The sequence below is a fragment of the Astyanax mexicanus genome, chromosome 13 (genome assembly GCF_023375975.1).
Source record: "Astyanax mexicanus isolate ESR-SI-001 chromosome 13, AstMex3_surface, whole genome shotgun sequence".
Classification (NCBI taxonomy): Eukaryota; Metazoa; Chordata; class Actinopteri; order Characiformes; family Acestrorhamphidae; genus Astyanax; species Astyanax mexicanus.
The window spans coordinates 37,616,806-37,644,506 of NC_064420.1; the positions used below are offsets into that span (position 1 = coordinate 37,616,806).

The 27,701-nt window shown below is 38.0% G+C and overlaps 1 protein-coding gene across 1 annotated transcript; it reads left to right on the plus strand.

Annotated features, from left to right (window-relative positions):
- The first annotated feature begins 969 nt into the window (after positions 1 to 969).
- On the plus strand, positions 970 to 27,466 carry plekhn1 (pleckstrin homology domain containing, family N member 1). The gene is made up of 16 exons (XM_007246277.4): positions 970 to 1,192; positions 5,513 to 5,603; positions 6,400 to 6,561; positions 8,839 to 8,919; positions 9,653 to 9,743; positions 12,880 to 13,013; positions 13,691 to 13,843; positions 16,335 to 16,415; positions 16,511 to 16,586; positions 16,851 to 16,996; positions 17,999 to 18,148; positions 19,959 to 20,201; positions 21,112 to 21,273; positions 22,595 to 22,816; positions 23,036 to 23,096; positions 26,183 to 27,466. Exons 1-16 carry the CDS (start codon positions 1,119 to 1,121, stop codon positions 26,365 to 26,367), a joined length of 2,112 nt encoding a protein of 703 aa, XP_007246339.3. The 5' UTR covers positions 970 to 1,118; the 3' UTR covers positions 26,368 to 27,466.
- Positions 27,467 to 27,701: the final 235 nt, after the last annotated feature.

A 27,701-nucleotide genomic window follows, 5' to 3' on the forward strand; every position in this document is an offset into this window, starting at 1 on the left:
TTTTAATTACAGTTTTCATGTGTAAGAGACCATTTAAAAATGACGAGTTTCTTTAATTTTTCCAAATTGAAAACCTCTGAAATATGATCAAGATGAAGATTGATGATCACAAACCATCAAACCAAACTGAACTGCTCGAATGTTTACACCAGGAGTGGCTTAAAATGATCCAAAAGCAGTGTGTAAGACTGGTGGAGGTAAAGATGCCAAGATGCATGAAAACTGTGATTTCTGAACTCTTAAAACTTTAGAAACATGAACTTGTTTTCTTTGCATTATTTGAGATTTTTTTTTTGTTATTTCAGCCATTTCTCATTTTCTGCAAATAAATGCTCTAAATGACAATATTTTATTTGGAATTTAGGAAAAAATTCTGTAGACGTAAAAAATAACAATGTTGATTTTACTCAAACATATACCTATAAAAAGCAAAATCAGAGAAACTGATTTAGAAACTGAAGTGGTCTCTTGGTCTAATTTTTTTTTTTTCAGAGCTGTATATATAACCTGTATAAACCCATAGTACTTGTGGAATCTGAGTGTCAACGTCAATAAAAATACCAGCATCCCCTTCTCCTGGCATTAGTTACTGTCCACTGTATAGTCATGTTCAGACATGCCTGTGTGTGTGTCTGTGTGTTTATATGTGCGTTTATATGTGTGTGTGTGATTGATTGACACCACCAGGCTCCATTGGCTCCTTACAGTCTTTGATGAGGGCCTTCAAACCGTTGACATGGGGCCCATTTGTCCGGAGCGAGGTGTGAAAAGCCACACTTCTCTCTTTGTTTTCAGGCTTGATTTAGAGAAGGGATCCCGAGTAAGTGTGAACTCCACTACTCAGCCCCTCGACTCCTCCCCCTTTTGCCCCCACACACACATACATACTAACGCACACACACACACACATACACACCTACCTAGCTGTGGCCCCTCCCACTGGCACACTCCTTGTATACACTCCTCTCCCTCAGAGCTCTCAGTGTCAGTCCCACCTCACTGCCTGAAGAGCCTACTCGCTCCACACAGCTTGGATTACAGCTAAGGGAATATTATACGCCTGGTCCGGCGGAGACACATTCACTCACTGAGGACACACACACACTCTCAGGATCAACATGGGGAGTAGCATGTCATGCGTTCCTCAGCACAACTTCAGATTCTCCAGCAAGAGCTTTATCCGCAGAAACAGGTGAGTAAAAGGATATGAGCAGCTGTGTAACTCTTTCTAATCTGACTTCTCACTATACCAATAGAACCAGAGTAATAACTGTCAATTTCCTTGATTACATAGATACTATACAGCTTAAACTTGTCATAAAATAACTTAAAATGCATTTTTAACCTTAATAAGGTTTATTACATAGTTATTAATGCATATTACTTAGTAATTACACCCCTACTCTTGTAGAGAACTGTTCTTGAGCTGATATCACACTTTATACATAGAGATGTAGTTATTACATACTTATTACAGCTTAAACTTGTCATTAAATAAAAAAAAACTTTATGCTGTATTACCTAACTATGTAATGATCTCTAACAAGACAAAAAAGCAGTTCTATACCCATAGAACTGAAGCTGTCACTGTCAATTGTATTTGTAACAATGTTACATAGTAAATAAACAGTTTACATTGGTGATAACATAACTTTATTAGCTTTATTACATAGCTCTAAAGGTATATTACATAGTAATTACACTCCTATTCTTTTAAAGAACTGTTCTAAATCTGTCTATCTATAACTGTTATTGCATAGTTATTAAACCGCTTAATATGGTCATTAAAAGAAAAAAAAAACTTAATGCTTTATTGCCTAACTATGTAATAATCTCTAACATAGGAAAAAATACAGTCCCATACACTCATACTCTTAAACTGGTCATTAAAGGAAAACTTCATGCTGTATTACCTAACTATGTTATAAGCCCTAACAAAAGAAGAAAAAACAGTTATATACACATAGAGCTGTAGCTATCACTGTCAGTTTTATTTGTAACTATATTATATAGTTACTAAACAGTTTACATTGGTGATAAAATAACTTTATTAGCTTTATTACGTAGTTGTTAAGGTATGTAACATAGTAATTACCTTCACAAATAAAAAAAACAGTCAATAAAGGGACAATTCAAGAACATTTTATTAGACATGTACATCTTCTAAGGACTTCTAAAAGATGATGCATGTGATTTTAAGTTTAGATAGAATTAGAATAATTTGCCCAAGGTATTTAACCATACGTGCAAGTGTGTCATGATTTCTTTTCTGAATCCTAAATCTACACAAAACAAACTAAGGTAACCTAGCGGTGATAAAGTTAAGAAGGTGACAAACCTCTTCCAGGTTTAAAGGGTTAATGATTGACAGCCGGTTCAGCATATGATAAACAGTGAGATATACTGTGACTGCAAGCTATCAGGACAAGCTCAGTTCAGTCAATGGTGCTCATCTGAGTAGCGCTGATGCCTGTAATTCTCATTAGGCTCGGTGGCAGGATCGCAGTTCACAGGCAGGCTGCTCCTCACATGTGCTGATAGTGTTGAAAGCTGTGATAAAGCTGAGCTGCTGCTTTTGACCTACCTTTCAGAGAGTGCACAGTGTTAATAGAACACTTTTGGTTCCCTTGAGAACCATGTTTATAGTATAATAAGTTTAATAGAGATTTAGACCAGAAGTTCTCATCATCTACCACTCTTAATCAGACAAAAATGATCATGTACCACCTAATGGCGCTACTGTGTACTGTGTGGGCCTTGCAAGCTTTTGCAAACTCATATAAACTGCATATTATTGATTAGTGATTTCTGTTCAGTGCAGTATGAATACTAAGACATGTCTGAGACAAAAAGCTTGAGATATATGTGCTAATATCTCAATAATATACAAATATATTATTGAGATATTAGTATATTGGGTCTGTATGGCTCTCTCTTGAACCATATATAGATTATTCAGCTATTAGCGCAGAAACTATTGAGATTTGTGGAGTTCCACAAGGTTCAATTGTAGGGTTACTTTTTTTAGCACTGTAGTTATGAGATTGAACGGCCATTTATTGTATGATAACTACAGTGTAAATACCACAGATTTTATTTATATTTTCATTCATATTTTGAGGATGCATACCACCATTTGGTAGATGTACAACAGATTAAGAACCACTGCTTTAATAAGAAACATCTTATTAAACGTGGTTCTTTTATAGCATCACTCAAATATCCATTTGAAGCACCCTTATCCCTTATTTTAAAGAGTGCACTGTACACTGTACTCTACAAGTACCAGAATCTTCATAGAAACCATCCCATTCTAAAGGCATTCATCAGAAGACTATGCAGTTTAGTGCTTAGTCATGTAAATCAGGGGCTCTGGGCTGGGTTAGATTTAGAGTTAGTAGGATTCTGGGGATTCTGAGGTCAGCGTGGGCGCAGAGAGCAAGAAGCCATAAAGAGCTATTGTGCTTTTATTACCGGCAGGTCAGCGATCATTGTAACGCGCCTGGTCCTGCTGCTGCAGTGAAGCTGGGGATAGTTAAGGCCTATCAGGTTTTTCGAGGTTTGAAAACCGATCTACGAGGCAGTTATTCGCTTTTAAACCAAAACAGCCCAATGGCAGCCCAAGGCCCCTGTCACTCGCCCTCTCTCTCTTTCTCTCTCTCTCCATTTCACATTCACACACTCAGTAGCAGGTGAATTGCTGACTGGTTAAGAACAATGATGTCACTGTTCTTGTTTCTTGTCCGTTACTGAGTGGGTTCAAGCTGTTTTGTCAAGCTGTTTTTGCTCAAGCTAAACTTGTCATGTACCAAATGCTAATTTCATATGTAATACCTCAATAACTTAGTAATAACTCATTACTGTGGCTACGTCCCAATTGTGTACCACACACACTATTATATCTATTATATTATATCTATTAAGTCTATACACAAATGGTCTATATGGTCGCTATCCAATGAAAAACAAGTATCTCCATTTTTGTTGATTTTTAGTTTACTACATAATTTGAACAGACAAACTGTCCCTTAAACTGTGTCAAAATTTCTTGTCGAATAGACCAATAGAAATACTTATAAATGACCAGAAAACGACAAGTCTTTTTACATTGACTTCCATTGAAAATTTAGAAGGTTTTTTTCTCTCACCTGTACAGTTGCTGTTTTGGAGATACTTGTTTTTCATTGGACAGTGACGATATACTATATACTCTATATATTAACATACTGTTTGTCATTGCAAGTTCTCTAGCTGCTGCTATTGTTCCTGCTCTTGCACCGTTAGCCTCCATGTTTTCATACGTAGCATAGTCTTGTGGGATAATAGTGTCCATTGTAATCCATTGTAAAAGTATTAATTCAGTGCAGTATTGAGTATGTGTTGTGTATGTTTGTTGAATATACTCAACTTTGAACTAATTTTTATCTATACGACATACATTGGCGTAGGAACCGGGGGGGATAGGTGAGACATATCCCACACAATATTAAAAACAGGTGGATTTGTTTGTCCCCCCAAAAAATTATACCACAGAAAAAGCAGGAAATGTTATGAAAGCACGTCGAAATCTGCACCCCCGCCTTGCAAAGCATCCCCTCTCGAGAGTATGTTCCTTATTAAAGTTAAAATTAAAGCTAAATGTTAAAGCAAATGTTTTTCTAAGTCACTATAGAGTGGGCTTTGATTCATTTTAGCAAATGTGCCCCCCCCATGTCAAACCCACTCTCAAACCTTTGACTACATACTTCACACTCAAAAACTAGTTAGTGTAAGTAATTATTACACAATTGGAACACACCCTCTGTTTCCTGCTAGCATAGGCCTTTTTACTATCATACCTTACCTGCCTGTAAGGTGTGTTCTTCCCTCGCTTAAATTTTCGACATGCCGATCTTTCTGCTATTCACCGGATTTCTGTAGTGAATACCACAGATACCTCCACTAACTTAGCGCATGAATGATCCCACTGTTATGCAAATTGCATTCAAAAAAACGAAAAACAGGCAGATAAAGAGAAACAAACCCAGGGCCTGGCTTCCTTTCTGGTGGATGTGCAGCAAAAAGGCTTCATTATAAAGATTTGACACTAATGATTACAAATGGGGTCAGCAGTGACAAAGGACGACATCTGAACCTTATTTCGCTATCTATGCCCAGTGTCTGGAAACATAAGCTGCATTGTTCTCTCAGGCTAAATGGCGTATGGAGTGGCATGTACAATGCGTTGACCAGCACTGGCTACAGGAGGTGCAGAAAGGTTGAGAGAATGGACGTACAATGGAACTGTAAAGACTTTTTTTGTAAAGGATGCTGACCAGAAGTAGCAGTAAGACCTGGTCTCAAATGTAAAAAGATGTAGTTATGATTTACTGGCTATAATCTGGGTCATGGTGATTTCACCCAGTTTTCTTTTATTGGGCTTTCAATCCCAAAAAAAATCACAGAAGAGTAAATAGTTACTGGGTGAGTGTGCTTGACTAAGGTCCAACTCTGTTCTGTTTCTTCCGAGCAGCAGCCGACTCTTCCGGAAAAAGAATCCGCAGGAGGGGCAGGAAAAGTCCAACAGCATCATCAACATTCTCTGCACCGTCACGCCAAGGAAGGTGAGGAAATTCTCAAGTGAAACGTGAAAGAATTGAATTCCTGTAGCTTCTTTGGGAAGTTAGAGTTTAAACACTATTAAGCATTTGTTTGATTTTATAGTCCAGCTGTCTAGTTTGTTCTGATGGCACAAGAGGAATAATATAAGTCAATATTAGAAAACATTACAAAAACTTTTTAGTAAAGTAAACTTACCTCCAGTTAAAGTTAAAAGTATTTGTATTTCTGACTTGAAAGTAAGTGGACATTTCTAGACTTTTCCACTCTATTACCAATCAACTTGTAGTACTGTCCAAGCAAACACATTAAGCTGTCAAAATTTTAAAATATTTGCACAACCTCATCATATTTAATATTGCTTCTTGGTCATAAGCCATTGTGTAACTTGTAACTTTTTTTTTTTACAGTACATTTAGAGAATTTAAAGAATTTCAGCATTGCCACCACGTACCTGTAATTGTGTTTGCTGGGGTTGAGCCAAATACTCACAAACACCCACACATCTGTCATTTACTCAAAGTCGGATTGATAAAGTATTAAATATTAATGTTGAAGAAAAGAGTGTACGGTTTTTGAATTTATTCAAGCTTAAAAACATAAACTTCAGTTTAGGTTTAGCTTAAACTCTGGTTAAGGTTGAGCTAGATGTTGTAAATTATGGTAATCAAACTGAAAGTAGGAAGTCAGGCTGTTTTTGAACATAAGTGAGGTCCTGCTTCGACAGTGATATTATTAAAAATGCTTTATTTTGTTGTGCCCTTAAGTCAGGCATGGTGTTTTTGTTTGTTCTCTATGCAGGAAATGTCACCAAAAGACCTTCAGGCCATAGAGAATATTAAATGGGACCCTCCGTTCCCCTACGACCCGGCCAACGGCTGGAAGAAGAGCAGCATCAACGTAAAGAACTACGGCAGGATGATCCACAGCTCTAGAGTGCGCTTCCGATTCGTCCACTGCCAGGTGAGAAACATCCGTTCACTTTTAATCAAACATGTATGAATGAAAGAAACCTTGAAATGTTCGAACTAGAGATGAGAAGAACATTGTGTGTAATAAAATGTAGAGTTGGTCAGATAATATAATTTTTTTTTTACTATAACAATATTTTCAAGTTTAACTTAAATAGCACCTTTCTAGAAACCCAAGGGTGCTTTGTAATGTACATGTTTTTTTTACACACAACTATTTATACTCAGCACTCATCCACACATTAGTGAGAGGCAGCAGCCAATAGCACATAGCGTACTCTCAACCGGAAACAACAGCCGTCCACCTGGAGGAGGACTGCATGGGGCATTACAGCATTTTACCCAGGACAGAGTGCCAATTAATACCTGAGCACAATCATACATACATTTACACACACACACAAACTTAAACTTACGTACATACCACACACTTTTTACACTACACATATACACCAGATCTGTTTTAGAGTATTACATTTTTTATGTTTTTTATGTGTTCCAACTCAACTTTGACTAAAAAAACTCCACTGAAGCAGGATGCAAACAAACTAAACTCATAAACCCTAACAGTCCTTACCACCATTAAAATGTAAGTTCATTAGTGGGGGGTTGAGGGCACTGATGACTTACTCTTCCGCCACACTTACTCATCCACCAACAAACAAAGCCAGAGTACAGGATGTCGCTCTACGGCCATCGTCTCAAAGCAGCAACGCGGCGGTTGCCTGCATTACGTATTAGCGAAGATTAATTGATGTGGCTCAGCGTGGGACCCGGAGCCATGTCAGAACACGCAGGGTTGTGAAACACGTCAGTGTTGCAGCGCTCAGAGCTCCGTCGCCCCAGGCACAGAGGCTGAGATCTGCCGGCTGATAGGGCGCTGAAGCATGGGAACTCCTGCTGGATTCCTGATGCCATGCAAGAGAGAACGTATACAAGGAAGAGGACAAACCGGGATGAAGTCATAGCACAGAGCCTACACGGTGGTTTAAAGGAAACATTACCTAACAGATTTTTAACAGAGTTTTGGAGGCAGCCGGCACGACTTGGGCAAAGTGCGGACTTGTGCTATCAGATGAAAGGAAATGAGTCGGCCTCGGTAAATCACTGTCGGGACAGGAAAAGATACTGTTTGCTGTTGCTATATCAGGATGGGAGAACACCACTCCCTTCAGGCAGAGTTATTCACATTGACACATAATTTACAAAACATCGTTCTGCAATTAATTACATGGATTGTCAACAGGAAACCCGCTGCTCTGTGGTGAAGTGCAGCAAGTAGTTGTAAATACCATGTTTTTATTACCATATTTTTTTTTTGACATCTGAATTTGAATCTGTCAGATGTTGCATGAAATGTTGCATTCATCCACTTTTCCATTTGATTAATAGACCAATAGAAGCACTAAAAAAACTACTAAAAATTACTTTATTGTTAATAATATGTGGTATTTAAATGTTTCTTTAAAGCAGCAGTCCACACAATGTTTCTTTTTTCTTTTATATTTGAAAGCAGCTACATTTTTCTTGGGTGGAAGGGGATAAAGTACTGTAATTAATGATATCAGTATCCTGGTTCTACCAACTCTGCCCTCTAATCTATTAATTCTAATATTAATTCTAATGAGTTGTTTGGTAGAGATGTTAGATCTACAGTAATTGCTCTCTACATTTTGAGAGTATTTTAATAAAAAAGAAAAGAATGAATAAAACAATATACTCAAAACAATTGACAATGCATATCGTCGCTGTCCAATGAAAAACACTTATCTTCAAAACAGCAACTTCACAGGAGAGAGAAAAAACCTTGTAAACTTTCAATGGAAGTCAATGTAAAAAGGGTTTATTTCAGGTCATTTGATGGTCCGTTCATTAAGAAATTTTGGCAGAGTGTGACTGTTCAATTATGTAGTAAACTATAAATCGACAAAAATGAAGTGCTTCTCCTAAGACAGCGACAATATGTGCAATTACATATTCTCACCAAAGAGGTCCTGAAATCCTGAAATCTAAATCCCCAAAACGTATAGACTGTTGCTTTAAACTTTAAAAGTTTGCGTTGCTTCTGGCCTTTTGATGAACCTCTAAGTTTTTTTTGCATAAAATCCAAATTCCAAATAATCTTTTAATCCAGAGAAATATAATATGTTATCATGGTATTTAATCAGTACATGGAGTCATGTCCATGTCAAGTAGCACTGCTACAGTAATCTCTCTGATAACTGTCCCGATAACTGAAGGATTATGTGCTGTATATTTCTTTTGGCAGGATGTACACGACTGCTATCTGGACCTGTTCCAAACGCATCTTCATTTCGTCTCCAACAACACCACTGGCCTCACATACCAGGTAAACTAACAAAACACAAAAAAATGCATTATTAGGATTATTGAGTTGGATACACATATTGAGCAGCATGTAAAAAGTCAGTTTTAGAAGTTTTTTTTTTGATGAAAGCCAGAATAAGAGTGATGGCAATCCTGTCCGATTTGAGCCAACAGAAAGGCTACTGTAGCTCAAATAGTTAAAAAAAAAAACACTGGCTGTGTATTGTAGTAGAGTCAGAGCTGGTGGTTATAATGTTATGGCTGATCAGTGTACAGTGGCTAAAATATACAATAAATGTTCTCGCTACAGAGAAGTACCATTTCTGGAGATACATGGTTTAGTTAAAGCTTTGTAATGACTAATTGACTCATCACTGGGAATGAAGAAGACATCACATTCACAAAGTCACATTAGATTATTAGACAACGATGATGTAAACCGTCTTCTCTCCATGCCAACCATATTGATGTGAGTAAACTCGCCATAAACAAGGCTCTTAATAAAGTCAGCGTTCCTCCCACAATGCGGCAACTGGCATTAATCACTTCTTTTTATTATGTCTGCCTTTTCCAAAACCATGTGTCAAAAGCAAGTATGAGCATAATTAATGTTTATCACCTCCAGAGGGGGGGTGCGTAATTATGAGTATACATGGATGACTTTCCATTGAGTTCCATGGAGTCTCCTTTAAAAACACTGGGAGTAAAAAAAAGAATTATTCTAAAAAAAACATTAATGATTTGATTCTTTGCAGGGCACACTTCCTCTGAAAGAGCTCACACTTTCCAAGGTGAAAAACAGGAACAGCTGTGGAGATTCTCAGGACTTTGCATTCCAAATAAATGGTGAGTGGTCTTCTTCTTCTTCTTCTTCTTCTTCTAGGTCTATTCAAGATATCCAACATTGTAAGCTCTGATAAGTTGAATTTACTTAAAAAAAATTGAGGAAACCGGTTGCCTTAAAAAGTAATGGGTAATGAAAACTTGAGTTAGCATAACTTAAAACGTCAAGTTATGACAACTAAAGGGGAACTTTTAACTTTTTTTAACTCTTTATATTGTAAGACCGGAGTTGAGTTTACTTAACTTTTTTAAGGCAGCCGGTTTGCTCATTTTTTTTAAGTAATGGGGAACAAAAACTTGAGTTAGCATTAATTAAAACATCAAGTTATTATCACTAAATGGGGAATTTGATGTATTTCTAAGGCAGCCCAGGGGGAATCACTACACACCGACGGTGAGTGTTAGTCAGAAACTCTTGGACACACCCAGTATGCAAATAGATTGTGACAGGAGCCAATAAAAAAGAAGCTGCCAATGGAAACAGACTAAACTCAGTTGTTTCAACTCAAAGATCTCAGTTTGAATGTTCAACTAACTCAAAATAGTTGAGTATTGTTTAGAAATCTCCAATTTTATGTAACAAAGACTCAAATAATTTGAGTTCAAACAACATATGGGTTTACAGTGTATAAGAACGGTACTGGGTCTTGATTATGACAGATAGCCTGGTTACAGATGCAACCCAGGTAAAAAGAAATTTAAAAAGAAGCACAAACACATCTGTAGAAACACTGTGTTTTTTTTCTTGTACATAGCATAGCAGAGTGTTTTGAGCGGATTTGGCAAAACAGTGCCACCAGTAGATATATAGTAGAATATATCCGCTTTATCTGCTTTTCTTCATAAATGTTTCGGTTGAAAATATGTACAATAGGAAATCTTGGTTCTGACAGAAACTTACAAACCCCCAAAAAGCATTGGTATCCAGTCACCTCATGTTAATGACTTCCAACTAAAAAAACTCAGATCAGAAAGGCGCAGTCTTTACACTATTTACGACCACAGGCACTTTCCATGTTCAGACATTCCACGGATTCAAAAGTGCAAAAGTACCATGACCTCAAGTCCTTCCTCTTGCACTATTTCCTATTTCCAATCCTAAGACTAACTAGAGCGCTCCCATTTGTTGGTGTCAGGTCAGGGTGAAATTGTCCTTCAAGGAGACCCTTGTTGTACGACAGGTGCTCCAGAACTCGCTCAGCTGTTCAGAAGTTCAGAAGACTCGTTTCATGGTCCTTTCGCTTTCATGGTCAGTCAAGCTGTTCCACATTCTAAACACACAATCTACTTTATATACTTGGAACTTGGAACTTGGAACAGGACTCAGTTCTTGTTAACGTCTCATTATTTATTTGGTTTTACTGTTGGCGGGAATTTCTTTCCTCAGCACTCGGAAGTGGCCCACCACTTTCAGTAGAAGAAGGCAGAAGAATGCTGGGAATGCTTGGCTGCTTTCTCCTGCTGACTCTTGCTTGGTCAGTCTATAAACAATTTATAATCTTCCTCAAATGTGAGGCCAAGCCAGAAACCTCAGAGGGTGAATGAGTGAACATGACCAGGATGTGAGTCAAATGAACGGCTGGATGTGTTCAAATAGCTCTTGGGGAAGGATATTTTTCCATTGTCCAGATGAGTAAGTCCAAAGTTACGACCCGGAACGAGCCAAAGTGATTCACAGGGTTAAAACATGCAGTGTGCATATAAAAAATGTGAATCATGACTTCGCATTTCTCATAAAAATCATGATATCTAAACTTTTCCCATTATGCTTGGTTAAAACGAGTCAGCTGAGGAAATATTTACAGGTGACCTTAAAACGTATTGACTTTAACTGTGTTCTCTTCACTCTGAGGAGGCTTAACACAGCCCGCTTCCTGTTCCAAGCTAAAAACAAAGCCCAGTCAATAAAGCTAGGCAAGCTCCAAGTAGAAATCACAAAGCAGAGCTGGGCCGGAGGCCGATATCTGTGGTGATATGGGTTGGTATGTAGCACTGACTGATAAAGGAGGGAGATTCCAGGTCTGGCGCATTCTTGTAGATCAGGAGTTGCAGATCTGTAGATGTGCCTGCTCTGCTTAACACAACACAACACATGAGGTATGCAATAATGTCAGGAGTGCTCGAGGCAAACACATGTTATCAGCGTTAGCACTCATACAGGACAAATACGTATGTGTTATAAATACATGTACATGACGAAAGCCAGAGCAACATCCAGAGCAACAAAAAGTTGCTTATCTTCTCAAATCAGATCTTCTTTATTTCAATCTTTTAAATGTATTCGTAAGTACAGCAGCTTTACATAGAATGTTAATCTTGATTTTGCGAAGTTTAGCCTAGTTTTGTTAGAGATATCTTAGACCACTGCAGTCATGCGTCATTCTGTAGTCCTTGTATGCCCATATTTGGTGTCCCGTGTCTAAGCATTTTAATCCTATGGCAAAATGAATTGGCTTAAAAAAAAAAAAAAACTTGCCTCATTCTGTGATAAGTAAATATGTTCAGAACCCTGTACATTTTATTCTGTTTACATTTTCCTCCTGAACAACAATGCATCCTCTGAATTTTGAGATTGGTTAAGAGTGGTAATTAGAATAGTGCTAGCTTTAAGCTAAAGCTACAGCGCACTAAACTGATAGAGGCGAATTTTTGAAAAGACCGTTCATTTGGCCATAGTTAAAAACTGGTAAGACACAGAACTCCAAATATGGGCATAAACAACATGGTGTCGACTAGAAAATGACGCCGCGATTGACATTTTGTGTGGTCTGTTAATGTTAATCAAACAACTTGTTGGTTGTTCAGAGAGTGGGGGAGGGGGATTTAAAGTAAAGCTCCACTCCATGTGGAGATCTGTGCAAGTGCAGTAGCCATAACAAGCCAAAAAATTTTGTTTTTCAAACAGTAATTTGACCTTCAGTTTCCAGTATTTTCTGTTTTTTTGGTCACCTATCATTCATACTTACCAATAAGGATTTGTCTGGGTTTATACAGTTTGATAATTGTACGAAAAATAAAAAAATGTTACAGTACAGCCTTCAAAGCTGCATTAGAGAGCCTGCCACTGACACCAGAGAGTGTGCATTCCTCTCATGGCCTTTTGAACCAAGCCCTGACCCTATGTTTTTGACCTCTGTAGGTGTCAGCTTGAACCCCATCATCGTCTACTGCTCAAGCCAGGAGGACATGGACAACTGGTTCGGTCTCCTGAAGGAACATATCGGGGCCAACGGAGGCAATGCGATTGCACCAGAGACCTACAGCAGGATTAAGGTGAGCGAGATCGTCACGGTCCATAACCGGACCGCTAAACGCTAAGCCTGTGTATGGGAACCGATAATGATGAATGTAAGAGCAGGAAGTGTGCAGTAAAGCTGGGTGTATGTAATTTAGGTCAGTGTTATTGTCTTTTGGTGCAGATTGCACAGGGAGCGGCTGGGATTGTGGTCACCTTAAACACAGTATAAAAGAAATGATTCGCTGCCAGTGCTGACTTGTAATGCTGTTGCAATGAGTGAGGTCACTAAACAAAACAATTTCACAATGGCCTGGCTTGTTAAACAACAACACTTCTGTCCTGTAATTAGTAGAAGCGTGGAATTAAGAAATGCATGGGGTTTCCCTCTGATCTAGAATGTGAGGGGGGTAGTAGACAGCCTTTGTGCTTTATACATTCACTTTATGAGACATGCAAAGCCAATGACAAAATATTTAGCTATTTTGCCAGTCAACCACTGAAGGCAGCCCAGAGGAAATGACTACACAATGACAGTTAGTATCAGTAACAAAAGGATACGTCCAGTGTGTATATAGTCCTCCAGTGTTTAAGAAGCATACTATAAGCAATGTTCTTTTTTTACTACTAATAAACTTCTAATACTACTAATAAACTACTAAAACATGTAATCTGATGTTTGATTTCTTATTTCTGCACCATTTTTTTTTCTTAGGTCCACAAAATAGAGCAGAACACAGAGGGAAAAGAGGAGCTAAGGAACTCCATCAGCAAAGAGCCCATCTATGAGTGGGAGGGCTCCCAGCGAGAGAGCCTGGGCCCAATCACCTATGTCACCAAAGTCCGGCTACAGCATCTGCCCTGTCAGGTAAGGCCAGAATTACAGGTTTACATGCATTAGACTGTTCAAAGAAGTCAAAAAAAGACAATCCACTTCTTTGTGGGAATATGTTACCACTTCATTCATAAAAATAGGTCCTAATAACAGACTGTGACTTTTGTAAAATAGTTAATTATGTGACAAAGAAAAATAGCAATGTTCAATAATATTCAACGTTCAATTGGACCATGGTAAATCTTTCTTTTCCCCAACAGTGTTATTATTCACTGACAGTAGGCAGTAGTTGCAAAACAACATGTGGGTTAAAAATTGTCTATGTAATGGTGCTTTCACACTTTGGCCTGAAGCAAAAAAGCACAAAGTGTTAAAGGTGCTGTGAAATACAGTCCAGAACAAAGGACCAAAATGTGGATCAACTGAAGCACAATTTGGTTGGTTTGCAGCACGGTTTACACGGTTTACACTTACAGTGACTATTGTCACTCAATAAACAATAGAATTTCCAAACCAGTTAATGTCAATGGGAGTTGCAGCCCATTTATATATTGTAACAACAGCAGGCTGTAGCTAATATATTTAGTGTGCATGCTAAAAGAGTGCAGTTTGAAACCAAAACTTTGATAGATGGGCTTTGATTGGGACTTTCAGGTGTGAAAATGTCCTAAAACACAATGTTTTTTTAATAGCCTGGTGCATTAAAACAGATTTGATATTTGATGTTAAGGTGAATATTTGAATGGCATGGTTTAGACCCCTATTGTTTACTTCTTTCTGCACCCTCGCAAAAACAGAGATCTGCACCAGTACTAAACGATGACTACAAGATACTACACAAATATTTGCACCCTTAAGATGAGCAAAATCTTGCAAAATCTCATAGTTCTTATACGAAACACTTTCACCATTTCAACCTAAGAAGACAACTAGACTTGACTTTCCGTCAGTGTTGAGTGCTGCCTGCTGGTTTCGCTGGGGGAGCGACTGACATCACCTTACATACCCTTGAAAACAAATTGCGAAACTAGATCAGTTTACTCTCAGGGTCTCGGGAGTCTAGCTCTTCATTTGTCTGCGGCCTTTCAGTACCAGGGGGTTTTGCTTGCACTGCAGGAGGTGCAGCGAGTCAGAAGACGCAGCGTAATGATGTGTAACCCAATCCCTAAACATTTTCCCACGGAGCAGGGTGAGAACTCAGACAGGTTCCTTTTTTTTAAGGATAATGCATCCACGTGTGTGTGTGCGTCTTTGTATCGACTGGGTGTGTAAACTAGTTGCTGCGCACACGTACGGACTTGACTCACCCCACAGCTGTTTGACTGACACACCCTACACAGGGCAAGGACACTCAACCCCTGTCAGAGCAAACGCTGGGCTCTCACTCTCCCGTGACAGGAGAAGCTTGTGTGCAGACGCCAAGTTGACAGTGTGCCATGTTTAAGCGCTTACGTGCAGACTGCAGGACTGCACTGTGCAGTCTGATATTAGCTTTATTATACAGGTATTGTCTTTGTAAAGCATTGTCATGCAGCGTTCTCAAAGAGCTTTTGGTGCTTTGTATCAGTAACACTGCGTGTCATTGTTACAAAATGGTTAGTTTTGTTAGTATTGTACCTTTGCTTATTAATTGATTTGTTGGTACTGCCTGGTTTTAAAACATAAAAAAATATATATATATATTGTACATACAAGACTAAAACAGGATTTCAGGATTAATACTCTATCCTCCTGAGACCCAAACTCTTGCATGGCATGCATTTTTAATTTCTCTTTGCGATTTGGGCTAAATGGCACCTGATTAGGGTAAAAACAAAGAATCATCTTTTTACATGATGTAGTTTCTGAGTAAAATGATGTCCACATATGAGGACTTTAGTTTTATATTTTGATAGAACACAATAAGTCGCAATTAGTAATGATGTGCAAAAGATTTATTTTGTGCCTGAACACAGCAGCATTCTTTGCCTGAGTGCAAAACAAATGTAGAAACTACAATTGTGCCCCTTAGCTCATTTGAAGTGCTAAGTAAAAAACAAACATTTACTGCATTTACTGTTCATTTAAATTTCTGAACAAAATGTAACTGAAACTGTAACGTGTTAAACTCTTCTGCCACCACTAGGTGACAGTACAATGGCCTCATAAGAGGACACCAGGCCCTTGTAGAGCTAAATTTAGTGTTGTGGTCTAGACGACCCAAATATGATTTCCACAAATGTGGACTCCAGGTCCTAGAAGGATATGTCTGAAATATAGATTGACCATTGTGCATAAGCATTGAAAGTTATTATTAAGTGGCCTCCTCAAATATCTTTTGGTGCATCATATCAATGACACTGCGTATCCCTGTTACTTCAATCAGTTTTGTACCTCCACCATTCCTTTCTGTAATAAGCATTGCTGAAATGTTTGTAGTGTTCACTGGTAATAATAGACTCACTTCACTTTCAGCCTAAAGGACTGCACATTTCCCAGATGAATACTTAATATTTAGCAATGCAACTCTCTATTTCTCCCACAGGAGCAGTATGACAGACTGCTGGTGATGTATCCTAACAATCTTATTATCCTGTCTGAAGAGAACGACGGCCTCTTCTACAAGGTAAATCAGACACTCGTACACCGTTAATACTTTAGATTCCATAACTGCAACATTGCAACTCATTAAACACATGCATCTGTTGTTTATAATTCCAGGGCAAACTTCCTCTCAACATGATAACAGTCACCACCCCGTGCCAGGACATCAAGCCCAACACCTTTATGATCGAGGGTAGGTTAATCATCATCAAACAATTTCCTTTGTTTTATTAATCATAGCATGTCTCAGTCCTCCGTTATCAGTAGTTCTGTAACCACCGCATGGACCATGGACTGTGGATCATTATGGGCCAAGGTCATTGATTAATCCAACCTTATTGTTACAAAATTTACTTGGTCTAAGCTTAGGGTTCATCTAAAATTGGAAAACCAGCCTAATTTGGACTTCATTCTCCACAAAGCTTCAATCTAACGCAAATCTCTTCGCATTCGACAGGCAAGCTGATCAACCCCATCGTTGTGTCATGCCCAAACACGAGCGAGTTCCGCGAATGGATCCAGCACTTCAAATGTGCAGATGTTCCCATCCTCAGCCCCCCTCCTCCAGTCTATGACATCATCTACACTCCGACTCAGAGACAGGTAAGCACCCTCCAGACGTCAAGACATGATAACTTATTGCTAGCGGGCAGTAATGTCTGTGTCGATTGGGTTGTGTCAGTTAGTTCTAGACAATTGAGACAATCTAACCAAGTGTTCACAACATCTGACCCATCTTTAGTGCTTAAAAGTGACAGTCCTGAAGCTTTGGTGATTTGGGGATTTAGAGACCTTTCTGGTGAGAGTGTGTAACTGCACAGAGAGCAAAGCAAAAAGTAACTTTAATCAACATTAAAGCTGTAAGCTGTAAATCCGTAAGTTTTGGGATTTAGGGCCCTCTCTGGTGGGAATGGGTAATTGCACAGGGCATGCAGAAGAATCGTTTTAAACTGGGCGGGTGTGATGCGGTCTCCTTTCAAAGCAGATGATTCCGATTCCAGGTTATGTTTCTAGTCAGTGAGAGAGAGAGAGCGCGCTCAGTCAGAAACTTCACTTCAACTACACACTTTGGTTTAACTATGGGTGAATGAGCTACTGAGCTCTGAGTTTCCCCTTCTAAAGTCCCCATTGCTCCACCAGCCGTTTGGGTTTAGAAAAACTGAGCAAGATCCTCTTTTAGAGGCAATATTTTATCCCTTCTCCACTCAGAGGTTCTTCTGCTTTTAGCTTAAAAACAAAATAATATGGACTGTCACTTTAATGCAAATAAATTGCTGAGGGAAATGATTTGTTTTTGAGTATATTGTTGTGTTTGTTGACAGAACAGTTGCATCCTATTAACGTACCAGACCACTATTGCATACAAATGAAAAGAAAACAATCTTAGGGACTGCTGCTTTAAAACTGTTTTTTTTTTTTTTAGCATTTAGCATTTAGCATTTAATAGTGTTGTAGTGTTATATACACTATTAGTAATATTTTATTTGTTAGCAAAGCGAATAAAGAGAATAAACAAGGACAGTTTATTGTTCACAGACGTTGTCGCCTTTCCGCAGGGGTGATAAGATCCGAGTTACACCCCTGACCTCTGTCTTTTGTCACCAGGCTCCAGAGATAGATGTGAGATGGAGCAGCGGCAGCCGCGGGGGCGCCGACCCACTGCAGCAGTCCCATGGCGGGCGTGGATCTCGTGAGCTGCAGTTACCCCGGGGCGATGACAACCCCCTTTCCCCTGGTTACACCGAGCCCCTCTGTGTGAGTGTCAAGCTCAACTCCTTAAACCATTTTACTTCATGCCGCCCATTATAGTGTTAGTACAGCTGTCCGGTATTATTATAACTCGGGCGGTGTTGCTAAGTGAACTGTTGTCGAGTTGTAACTGTATATACCACTTGAAGATTGTTTTGTTTGGGGTATTGTCCGTTGAGGCCCAGACCAAGTGCTTCTTGGTTTCCAAATTTATGCATACACTCTTAAAAATGAAGGCGTTTCCAACTGTTCTTTAAGTGATGCCACAAAAAAACCTACTGAAGATCTGAAAAAAACTTTTTTCTGGTGTAAAATTGTTCAAATTAAAGTAACAAATTTGGTAATATAATGGAAAGTAAAGGTGTTTGCTCCAAGAACCATTTAAAGATTGAATTGTAGGTTTTGGAAAGTCTACATATAAATTCTGTAGATAATGATAAAGATTTATAAGCATTAAGCAAATCCACAGACAATTCAATAATTTCATTTCAATGGAAAATTAAAAATGCTGTGTACTCCAAGATTAGGCTTGGAGTTTCATTATATAATCGTTAAAAACTGACCCTAAAAATGATTGCTTCCACTACACTCAGCTACTTTGCTAAGTTGCACCATTTGCTAACACAGATATGCAAATGCACACATATGTAGTCCTTGGAGAGCATACTGCCAATAGAATATGACTCTTTGTAGCAGATAGAAATGAATTAAAAGTTAAAAAGCCCCAGCATTGAGCTGTGGAGCATAAGGACAAGCACACACTCTGGAATGAGGGTGGTGCTCCATCCTGTGTACTTTTGTTGGGATAAGTTGGGCAGTTGGGGATGAGTTGGGGTGGTGATCACACTGTGAACATCCAGGCCTTACTAACGCTCTTGGGGATAGATACAACCAATCAAAATCTAAGAACAGTAGGGAAAACAGAATGAGCAATTCTGTGTCTCAATCCATCTAGTCTATTTACCCACCTTTTCCTATTAATCAGAACTTTTACCAGAATCGAGTTGGATTCCACTGCTTATCAGACTTGCCGTAAGTGTTTATTTTGGAGGAGCCGCGGCTCGCCGTGAGTCGGAGCAGTTTCTGTGGTTGTGGAGCTATTAATTATTAACCCAGCCTCCAACCCATGCTACTCCTCTTACCGTGTAAGAGAATCTCCTCGTTTGTAGCTGAACAGATTGATCTTGCATTGTTTCGACGAACGCCTCGGCTTGCGGCTTCGTGTAACGCTGTCTTGTAGCACAGAGAAAAAAAAAACATACACATACACTCCAAAGGGATCCCGGGAGCACCCTCAGATGTTTTCTGTTATTAGAAACATTCCATGATGGGATTCACCCACGCAGCACAACATAACTCAGCAGATGGCCGGAATGGTGAATGGCTTTGAAGTTGCTATCACAAGCTGCCGGTGCCAGGACATTCTATCTCCCTCCCAGCCTCCGATTCAGAAGCACTGAGCCCAATTAATTTACCAATGACAGGGCACCCAGCCTAAAAGGGAGATGCGCTGAGGGTGCAGCTATCAAAGCACGCTCCCTGCTGATAACAGGGCACTTCCTTTTGAAGTGTACAGAGCTGATACACGTCTCTTTCTAGTTAGGTCACCAAAAATGAGATTATTATTGAGTTCCTGGTCTGTTTTTTATCTATATGTCATGTTAGACCAAATATTGTTGTTTTTTATATGCATTTGATTTTAAATACATAGTTGTTTAATTGCAACTATGTAATTACATAATTATTACACAGTTACTATATATAATTAAGCATTATATTAAATTTTTCTTTTCTCTATTTTTCTGTGGACATGCAGTACATCTCCAGCAGGCCCACCTCCGCTGACACACAGTACTCCATGCGACTGGGCAGCAGGAGCAACAGCATGTCGTCCCAAACGAGACCCACGACCGAGCTCATGTCTCTGCGCTACTCGTCCCCTCAGCGCTCCTCCATCCTGTCCAACAACGAGCTAAAGTCTCCAATCTACACCACTCCCTACAGCATGATGAACCACAACACCCCCGTACAGCGCATCGAGAAGGCCCCACTCATCAAGGTAATTTAATTAACATTAACAATATAACTTTTTTTAAAGATTAAAACCTGAGAAAATAAGACAATTGTTTAAACGTCCTGTTTTGTTCTGGGTCAAATTGACCCATTTTGTAGTTTGAAGATCTAGGAAAAAAGTCTGCTTGCCTTAATTAGTGTAATCAATATACAGCTCTGGAGGAAAAAAAATAAGAGAACATTTCAGTTTCTGAATCAGTTTCTTTGATTTTGCTATTTATAGATATATGTTTAAGTAAAATTAACATTGTTTTCATCATCATCAAAATATTGTCATTTACAGCCTTTTGGCATGTTCTCCTCCACCAGTCTTACACACTGCTTTTGGATAACTTTATGCCACTCCTGATGCAAAAATTCAAACAGATCAGCTTGGTTTGATGGCTTGTGATTATCCATCTTCCTTTTGATTATATTCCAGAGTTTTTTTAAATTGGTAAAATCGAACAAAATAATTATTTTTAAGTGGCCTCTTTTTTCCAGAGCTGTATAATAAGAAATTTGAAAACTAAATTGCAATGTTATGTTTTAATTTTGTGTTTAAACTATTGTGTTTTATATGTTGGTCTTTTAAAAAGAATAAAGTAGTAAAACTTAAAAAAAAAAAGTTTATGAAAAACGAGTGAATTACCCTTATTGAACCATTACCTGTGGTAAGGAACACAATTGCAGTAAATATTAATATTATAATAAGTAATGGAGTTAGTAAATAAATATTCACACTGCTTGTTAGGATTTTTTTTTTGTTTATTTTTGGATAATCAAACATGCACCGGGTCAAACTGACCCAGGAATACCTTTACTGACAAATAAACATAACAGGAGGGTAAAGAGATGTCTCCTATATACAATATTATGTTTTATTCTCATGCTCATTTCGGCCTTTCTTTGTCCAGTCCAACAGCTGGAGCACCCCTCCGAGCTCCATAAAGTACCAGCTCTCCAATCCCCACCGGCACTCGGAAATGCTGGCCCCCCGCAAGCCCCTCTCGCCCCTGTACGACGACCCCAGCACCCCCGGGATGTACCCGCTGGAGGAGGGCTCAGCGAAGGCATCGGTAAGTGGGTCAGGACATCAGATCCGCTCTCTCACTTTACAATGTGACCCAGCATGTGGAGAACAGGAGCGCTGAACTGACCGGCCTAAACCTCGGAAAGTCCCAACAGCCACCATTACGAATTGATCAGTCCGGATACATAATGAATAGAAGAGTCTGCTGAGAGAAGGAGAATGAACAATACATTAAATACCAGCTTAATGAAAAGAAACACAATTCAATAAGCATTTGAGGGACGTTTTCTGGATGCTGACCATTAATTTAGCCTTTAGTTAACCCATCGGCTTATTATTCTATTATTAATCTTAAGGCTTATTCAGTAGCTGCTATGAATTCTACACTGTCTCTTATAAAATTATATACAATTATAGGTCAGTCATGTAGTTATGAGTGATTTGAGTGATGACTCAAATACAGGCTTTATGTAATTGAATTTTAGTTTAAAGAAGTTCACATATAGTTTAATATAGATTAAACATGGTCTTATACAGAAGTTGTAGACCATGTAAAAGTTGTAAAGCTTAAGTATTTATTTAATTCAATGCTATTTATCGGACAAATACCTGTCATATCTGCTTTAAATGAATAATTAATTTAATTCCAAGGTGTTGTGTTAAGCTTTTACAAGGTCTACATCTTCTGTATAAGACTTTATTTTACCTATATTAATATATATGTGAACTATTTTAAACTAAAATTAAAATACATGAAGCCTGTATGCACATTGTCAATTTTATAACTACATAATTGACCTATAATTTATTATTTCATAAAAGATAAGCAGCTACTGAATAAGCCTTAAGGGTAATAATAGAATAATAATATAACTTTAATATAAAAAATGTATTTGCATTCTTGCTTTATAATCTATTGCCAATAGATTCAGTATTTCTCCATGTTCTATATTAGAAACAAAAACACATAGCATCCAGCTTTATACAGCATTGAAACATACTGTTTAAAAAATAAGTGTGAAAAAACATATTTCTCCAAGATGTACAGTTATGTTTCTTCATATTTATTGCAGTTATAAACCCTTTTTGACAGTGATAATAGTGATAATTTTGTATTTTAAGGATTGTTTTTTTTTTTAAGCTAGCTAAAATATGTTAAAAACAGATAATTCGTGTTTTTTTTTTCCATTTATACAGAATTGTTTTGTAAAATCACATAGGAAAAAATACAGGGAAAAATTCAAATTTATGTGCAAAGTGCAAAGTACTTCATATTCTTTACCATATAATCTAATTATGCATCACATAACTTTAATATTAAAGATACATTTCTTTAATAACCACGTATTTTCAATCTCATTCAACAGCACTCCTCGAGGATCTCCATGGAGCCTCACCATCCTGGACTCCTCCCGGCCTCCTTCCGTCTCTGCACTCCTCCACCAGGCCGCAGGAACAGGCCCACCCAGCACCAGGAGCCTGAAAATAACAGCACAGATTGGGCCCTGGAGCAGCGTGCCCAGGCCGTGTCCAGACTGAAGCTCCTGCCCGCCCCCAACACAGCACCCCAGCACAACCACATAGCACAGGTAACCCTACCATCCACCCCACTTCTGCTAAAAGGGAGGGAGTGTGGTCTGGCTCGGGTTCAGGAGAAACCCGAACAATAGAAAATGAATAGTGCAGCACACTGAAGCACAAAGCTTAAAATAATCCACGCCACTGAACAGACATGCCCGTTCTGGGTTTAACCGGCTTTATGGCACCGGCGCTGAATTAACGCATGTTCTCTCTTTCTTCTCTCACAGAGAGCGTTCTCAGGCTTGTCTGCAGCAGAGACGCGAGCCATGCCCTACAGTCACTCGCCAGGTGAGAATTTACAGCATGTGAAAGTTATACGGCTTCCACAATATCACCGTTTCATTACTAGATGTTTAAAGGGCAGGTTGTGTGACTGCTGGAGCGGCGCCAGTTTTTAGTTTCATAATTAGAGCGTGGAACAATGATCAGAATTAGGATTGAGGCTATTCACCACTATTATTAACACTATAGGGTTTCAACTGTTTATGTACAGTAATAGGTCTAAATGTAGTTGAAATGGAATAACTTTAGGTTGTGTCAGACATGCATGCAACACAATTTACAACGTAAGAAGTGTATTTTCATTGTAGTTGATTTTTTGTTTGCATCATTTGGACACAGCACTTGTTTTTTTGTATTATATGAGAATTTCTTGAAGGATAAGCCAATAAAAATGCTCCAAAATTCCAAACTTGGAATAAAATGATTACACAGTCACTCCCATTGAAACTTTAACCATTGAAAAGTTTACTGTAAAGTTTCTATTATGGAAATACATGTTTTTCTTTGGACGTTTTTTCTTTTGATATACAGTATTGCGCTTGGAATTTGAAGACACAATACATGCAAATTAGCTTAATTGACTGTCAGACAAAACCTTGTGTCTCCTAAATGGTAATTTTACAGGAGAAAAATAAACTGTAAAATGTTCACTGGAAGATTCATTCAAAAATATTTTGTAGCATTCTATAGATCGTTAATCATGGAATAAAATTGAAAGTACAACTGTCAGATTCACATTGTCAAAAAATCTCTTTCAATGGAAGAAAAAAAAACTTTTTTTTAATGGGAGTCAATTTAAAAAGCCATTTTGGAACATTTCTATTGGTCCATTCATCATGAAATTGTCAAATGAACAACAAAAATTGTCAAAAAAAATATATAAATAAATTCTTCATTAATTGTAGTGGAACACAATGTAGCAAGTAAGTAAGTAAGTAAGTCATGGAGTTTGAAGCATTTATATTGTTCCATACATCTTAAAACATCATCACAGCTTCTCCACACACAAAAAAAAGTAATTTTAGGTTCTATTAGTGATAAATGTGATATATTGATTTACAGCTGACCCTATTCTGCTGCTGTGCTACGCTAACGTCATTGGCTCTCAGGTTCAGAGACAGGGCTATAGGAAAAAGTCGGTGGTGACAATATCCAGGACATAGATAGCACTGTTCATGAAGACACAGCTCAGAGGATGCTTTTAGAATGACCTTTCCTACAACCATAACAACACAAACACACATACACACACAGATACACACATACACACAGGACCTTTAAAAGTCCAGGAAAAGTCTGAGTATCTGTGTGTGTATGTGTGTGTGTGTGTAATGGAGCTCAGCACAGCAACGGTCCAGATGACAGCCCTGCAGGTGGCACATTAGGGGAAGCCCAGTGAAAGGACAGAATTACCACAGAGAGTGATTTACAGCTTTCAGCCCGGACACCCTGCAGGCCATCAGTCAACCGAACCCACTCATTAGCTGCAGGATCGCTCCAAAGTACAGTAATGGAGAATCTAGTGCTTAGAGATCAGTGTAATGTTTAGCAGTTTAATTTTCTGACTGTATCAAGCTGAATTTGAAAATAGAAAATTGGTTATAAAACTTAATCATTTTTTTTTCAGTAGAGGGAAGAAGAAATGGGTTTTCATACTTTTTATTATCTAGTTTTTCATTTCAGCCTTTCTCAAACAGAATTTCAAAAAAAATCAGAAAATAAAGAAAAGATTCATTTTTTAATTTTCCATAAAATTCCAATTGTGAGGGGCAGAGATGAAAAAACTTAAAATGGAAAAATGGATGAAAACGTATTTCTTTTACATTAAACTTTCTATTTTTGCATTTAGCCTCAAACACTAATCACTAAACAGTAACTTTATCTTAACTTTTATTTTTAGAAGTAACTTTGTATTTAATTTATTGTTAGTGTTTATAAAACACTAAAAACACTAAATGCCAAAGTTGGTAGTTTAATATTACTATAACATTAGTTATGATTAAGAATGTATCAAAGCACGAGCAAATAATTCCATAAACGTCAATATTTCGTACAGTTAGATTTAACTGCAGTACAAACAATAAAATACTTACATTTAACATGCTTAGTATGAATCTAAAACTGTTTATGTGACCATCCATTGGGTATTTGTGTGTTTTGCCTTCAAACCTCTTATATAGAGTGTAAATAGTAGGTGAAGAAGAGTTAGCGATGCTAATGCTATGTAGTAGAGAAAACTGGGACTAGTCAATGTAGCTCGTTTACCTGACTGAATATAAAACATTAGCTAAACTAGTTAAACATTATAGCATATAATACAGTATTTTACTGCTGAATTAGTAGCTATCAGAGTTTAGAACTTTAAACATTAAAAACATTTGTTTGGGAGGTGTTTGAAAAACGTATGCTCCATTTTAATTAGATCAAACCGATCAAAGCCTATAAGTCTTTGGTATTTCTGTAATATCTATTGAAAAAAGGAAGAATACTGCACTACTGTACTTGTTCTGTATTATACTGTAATATTAGCATATAGCACATGTATGGACTCTCAATATTCAGTTAGCTTACTAAATTGTTAAATAACAATTTTGCCTGTTTCACTATTGAAGCTGTGGATAATAGAAGAATTATTAAGGTGAATTAGTTCTCCTTTCAAACTGCCCTAGTGGAAGATTTAGATTCAGTAATTGCGCAAAAAAGCGCTGAAACTGATAAGCTGCCCCACTCTGATGAGCTTATCCAGGCTGTCCAGTTTGCTGTCACGTCATAATGTTGATCGCAATCTCTGGAATGTCCTCTCTGCAAGACATTTAACTTCTTCCGCTCATACAGTCTGAAAGCAAGAATGTGTAGGTTGTGTTCAAAAGGGCATTTTAAAGGGCTGGGTTCGGTATGAATCTCTCGCTCTACAGGTTTCAAAGAGGATAGCTTAGCCTTAGCTTTCACTTGAGATTACTGATGTGTGACTCATGCGTTTTCTTATGTTACGCACGCTTCACATATTTCACATTTTGAGGTGCTAAATTTCATGTATTTTGCGTGAAGAGGAGTCGGTTGAAGTTCTAAAATGTGTTCGTTTGTCTTCACAGATGATAACTCCTACCTCCAACCAGTTGAGCCGGACGACCAGGAAATAGACTATGACAACATTTGGGAGTATGACTGCAGTAACGGGATGATTCAAGGCCTGCCAGGAATTTCGCCACACCGGACGCAGCCTGACTTCGCTGCTCGAGGCCTCAGCGCTGTAGCAACACAGCAGAGATGGTCATAAAGGGGAACAATGGGCTTCCACCCGCCTGGACTTGTGCACATAACAGGATAATCTGTGCCTTACTGTGCTCTCTATCTCTCTCTCTCTCTCTCTCTCTCTCTCTCTCACACACACACACACTCTCCCTCTCTCTCTCTCTCTCTCTCTCTCTCTCTCTCTCTCTCTGTCTCTCTCATATACACACTGCTATTGAAAAAGGGCTTTACATGAGGCCCAGTTTCCCTACTGTATCTAAATGATCTCCCAGGGAAAAATGTCCTTACTGGGTCAGACTGGGCCTTCTCTTGTACGCACTGGGTAACTCACTGGGATTTTTGTTTTGTTATTTCATTTTTCAATGATGCTTCATTTAATAATATTATTATTATTATTATTATTATTATTATTATTATTATTATTATTATTATTATTATTATTATTATTATTATTATTATCAGTGAACACTGTACAAATAATTGTATTTATTTTTAAATATAACTTAAGCCTTAAGCCTTAAATGTATACACCAATTTCTCTTTCCTAGTGGTGCATGGCTTGGCTGGATGTACAATTCTCAAAAAATAATAAATAAGGATGTAGTTTTTGTACAAAAAAAAGAGAGAAATGCATTTTTCTTTTACACACCACTCCTCATCCAGTTTGTTAGATGTAGCATTTGTGCTTATGAACCTTTAAATATATATAGAAAAAAAAGCTGTTGAAGAAATGAGGACTCTTTTTTAACACTACGATTTGTACTTTTCTAATTGTGTATATAATGTAAATAGTAATTTTTATTGACCGCCTAAAATATTTTGTGATTTTTTTTTTGCACTGTTGTTTCTACTGTTACTTTTAATTCATATTTTTATTATTTATATTTTGCCTGTTCAGTCCCACGTGGACGTGAATGCTGTTCACTGATGATCCATTCCAGCAACAAAGCAACAAGAGTGTTATTTACAGTTTGCGAGAAATTACTGTTTGTACAAAAGCAGGTTTGGGTTTAAACATATCAGACATGCACAGACTCTGCAGTAATGTAGAAATGTTTGCTGTATTCCTTCAGTTTAGTTTGATGTGAAATTCATTGTTGGAAATAAACAAAAAATAAATACAAGCACTTTTTACTGTCATTCTTCAATTTAGCTTGGATAAATTGGAGTGTATTCAGGTCAAAAGACCTGCAGTATACTACACAAGACTACACAGATTTTACCTCATATACACCACAGGATTTACACTGTATAATAAATAAATAGGACAATAATTATACATGATTCTAATTAAAAATGAATATACTGTCATGATCAGGCTGTACTCAGACACAGACCACGCAGATGCAAATAACAGAC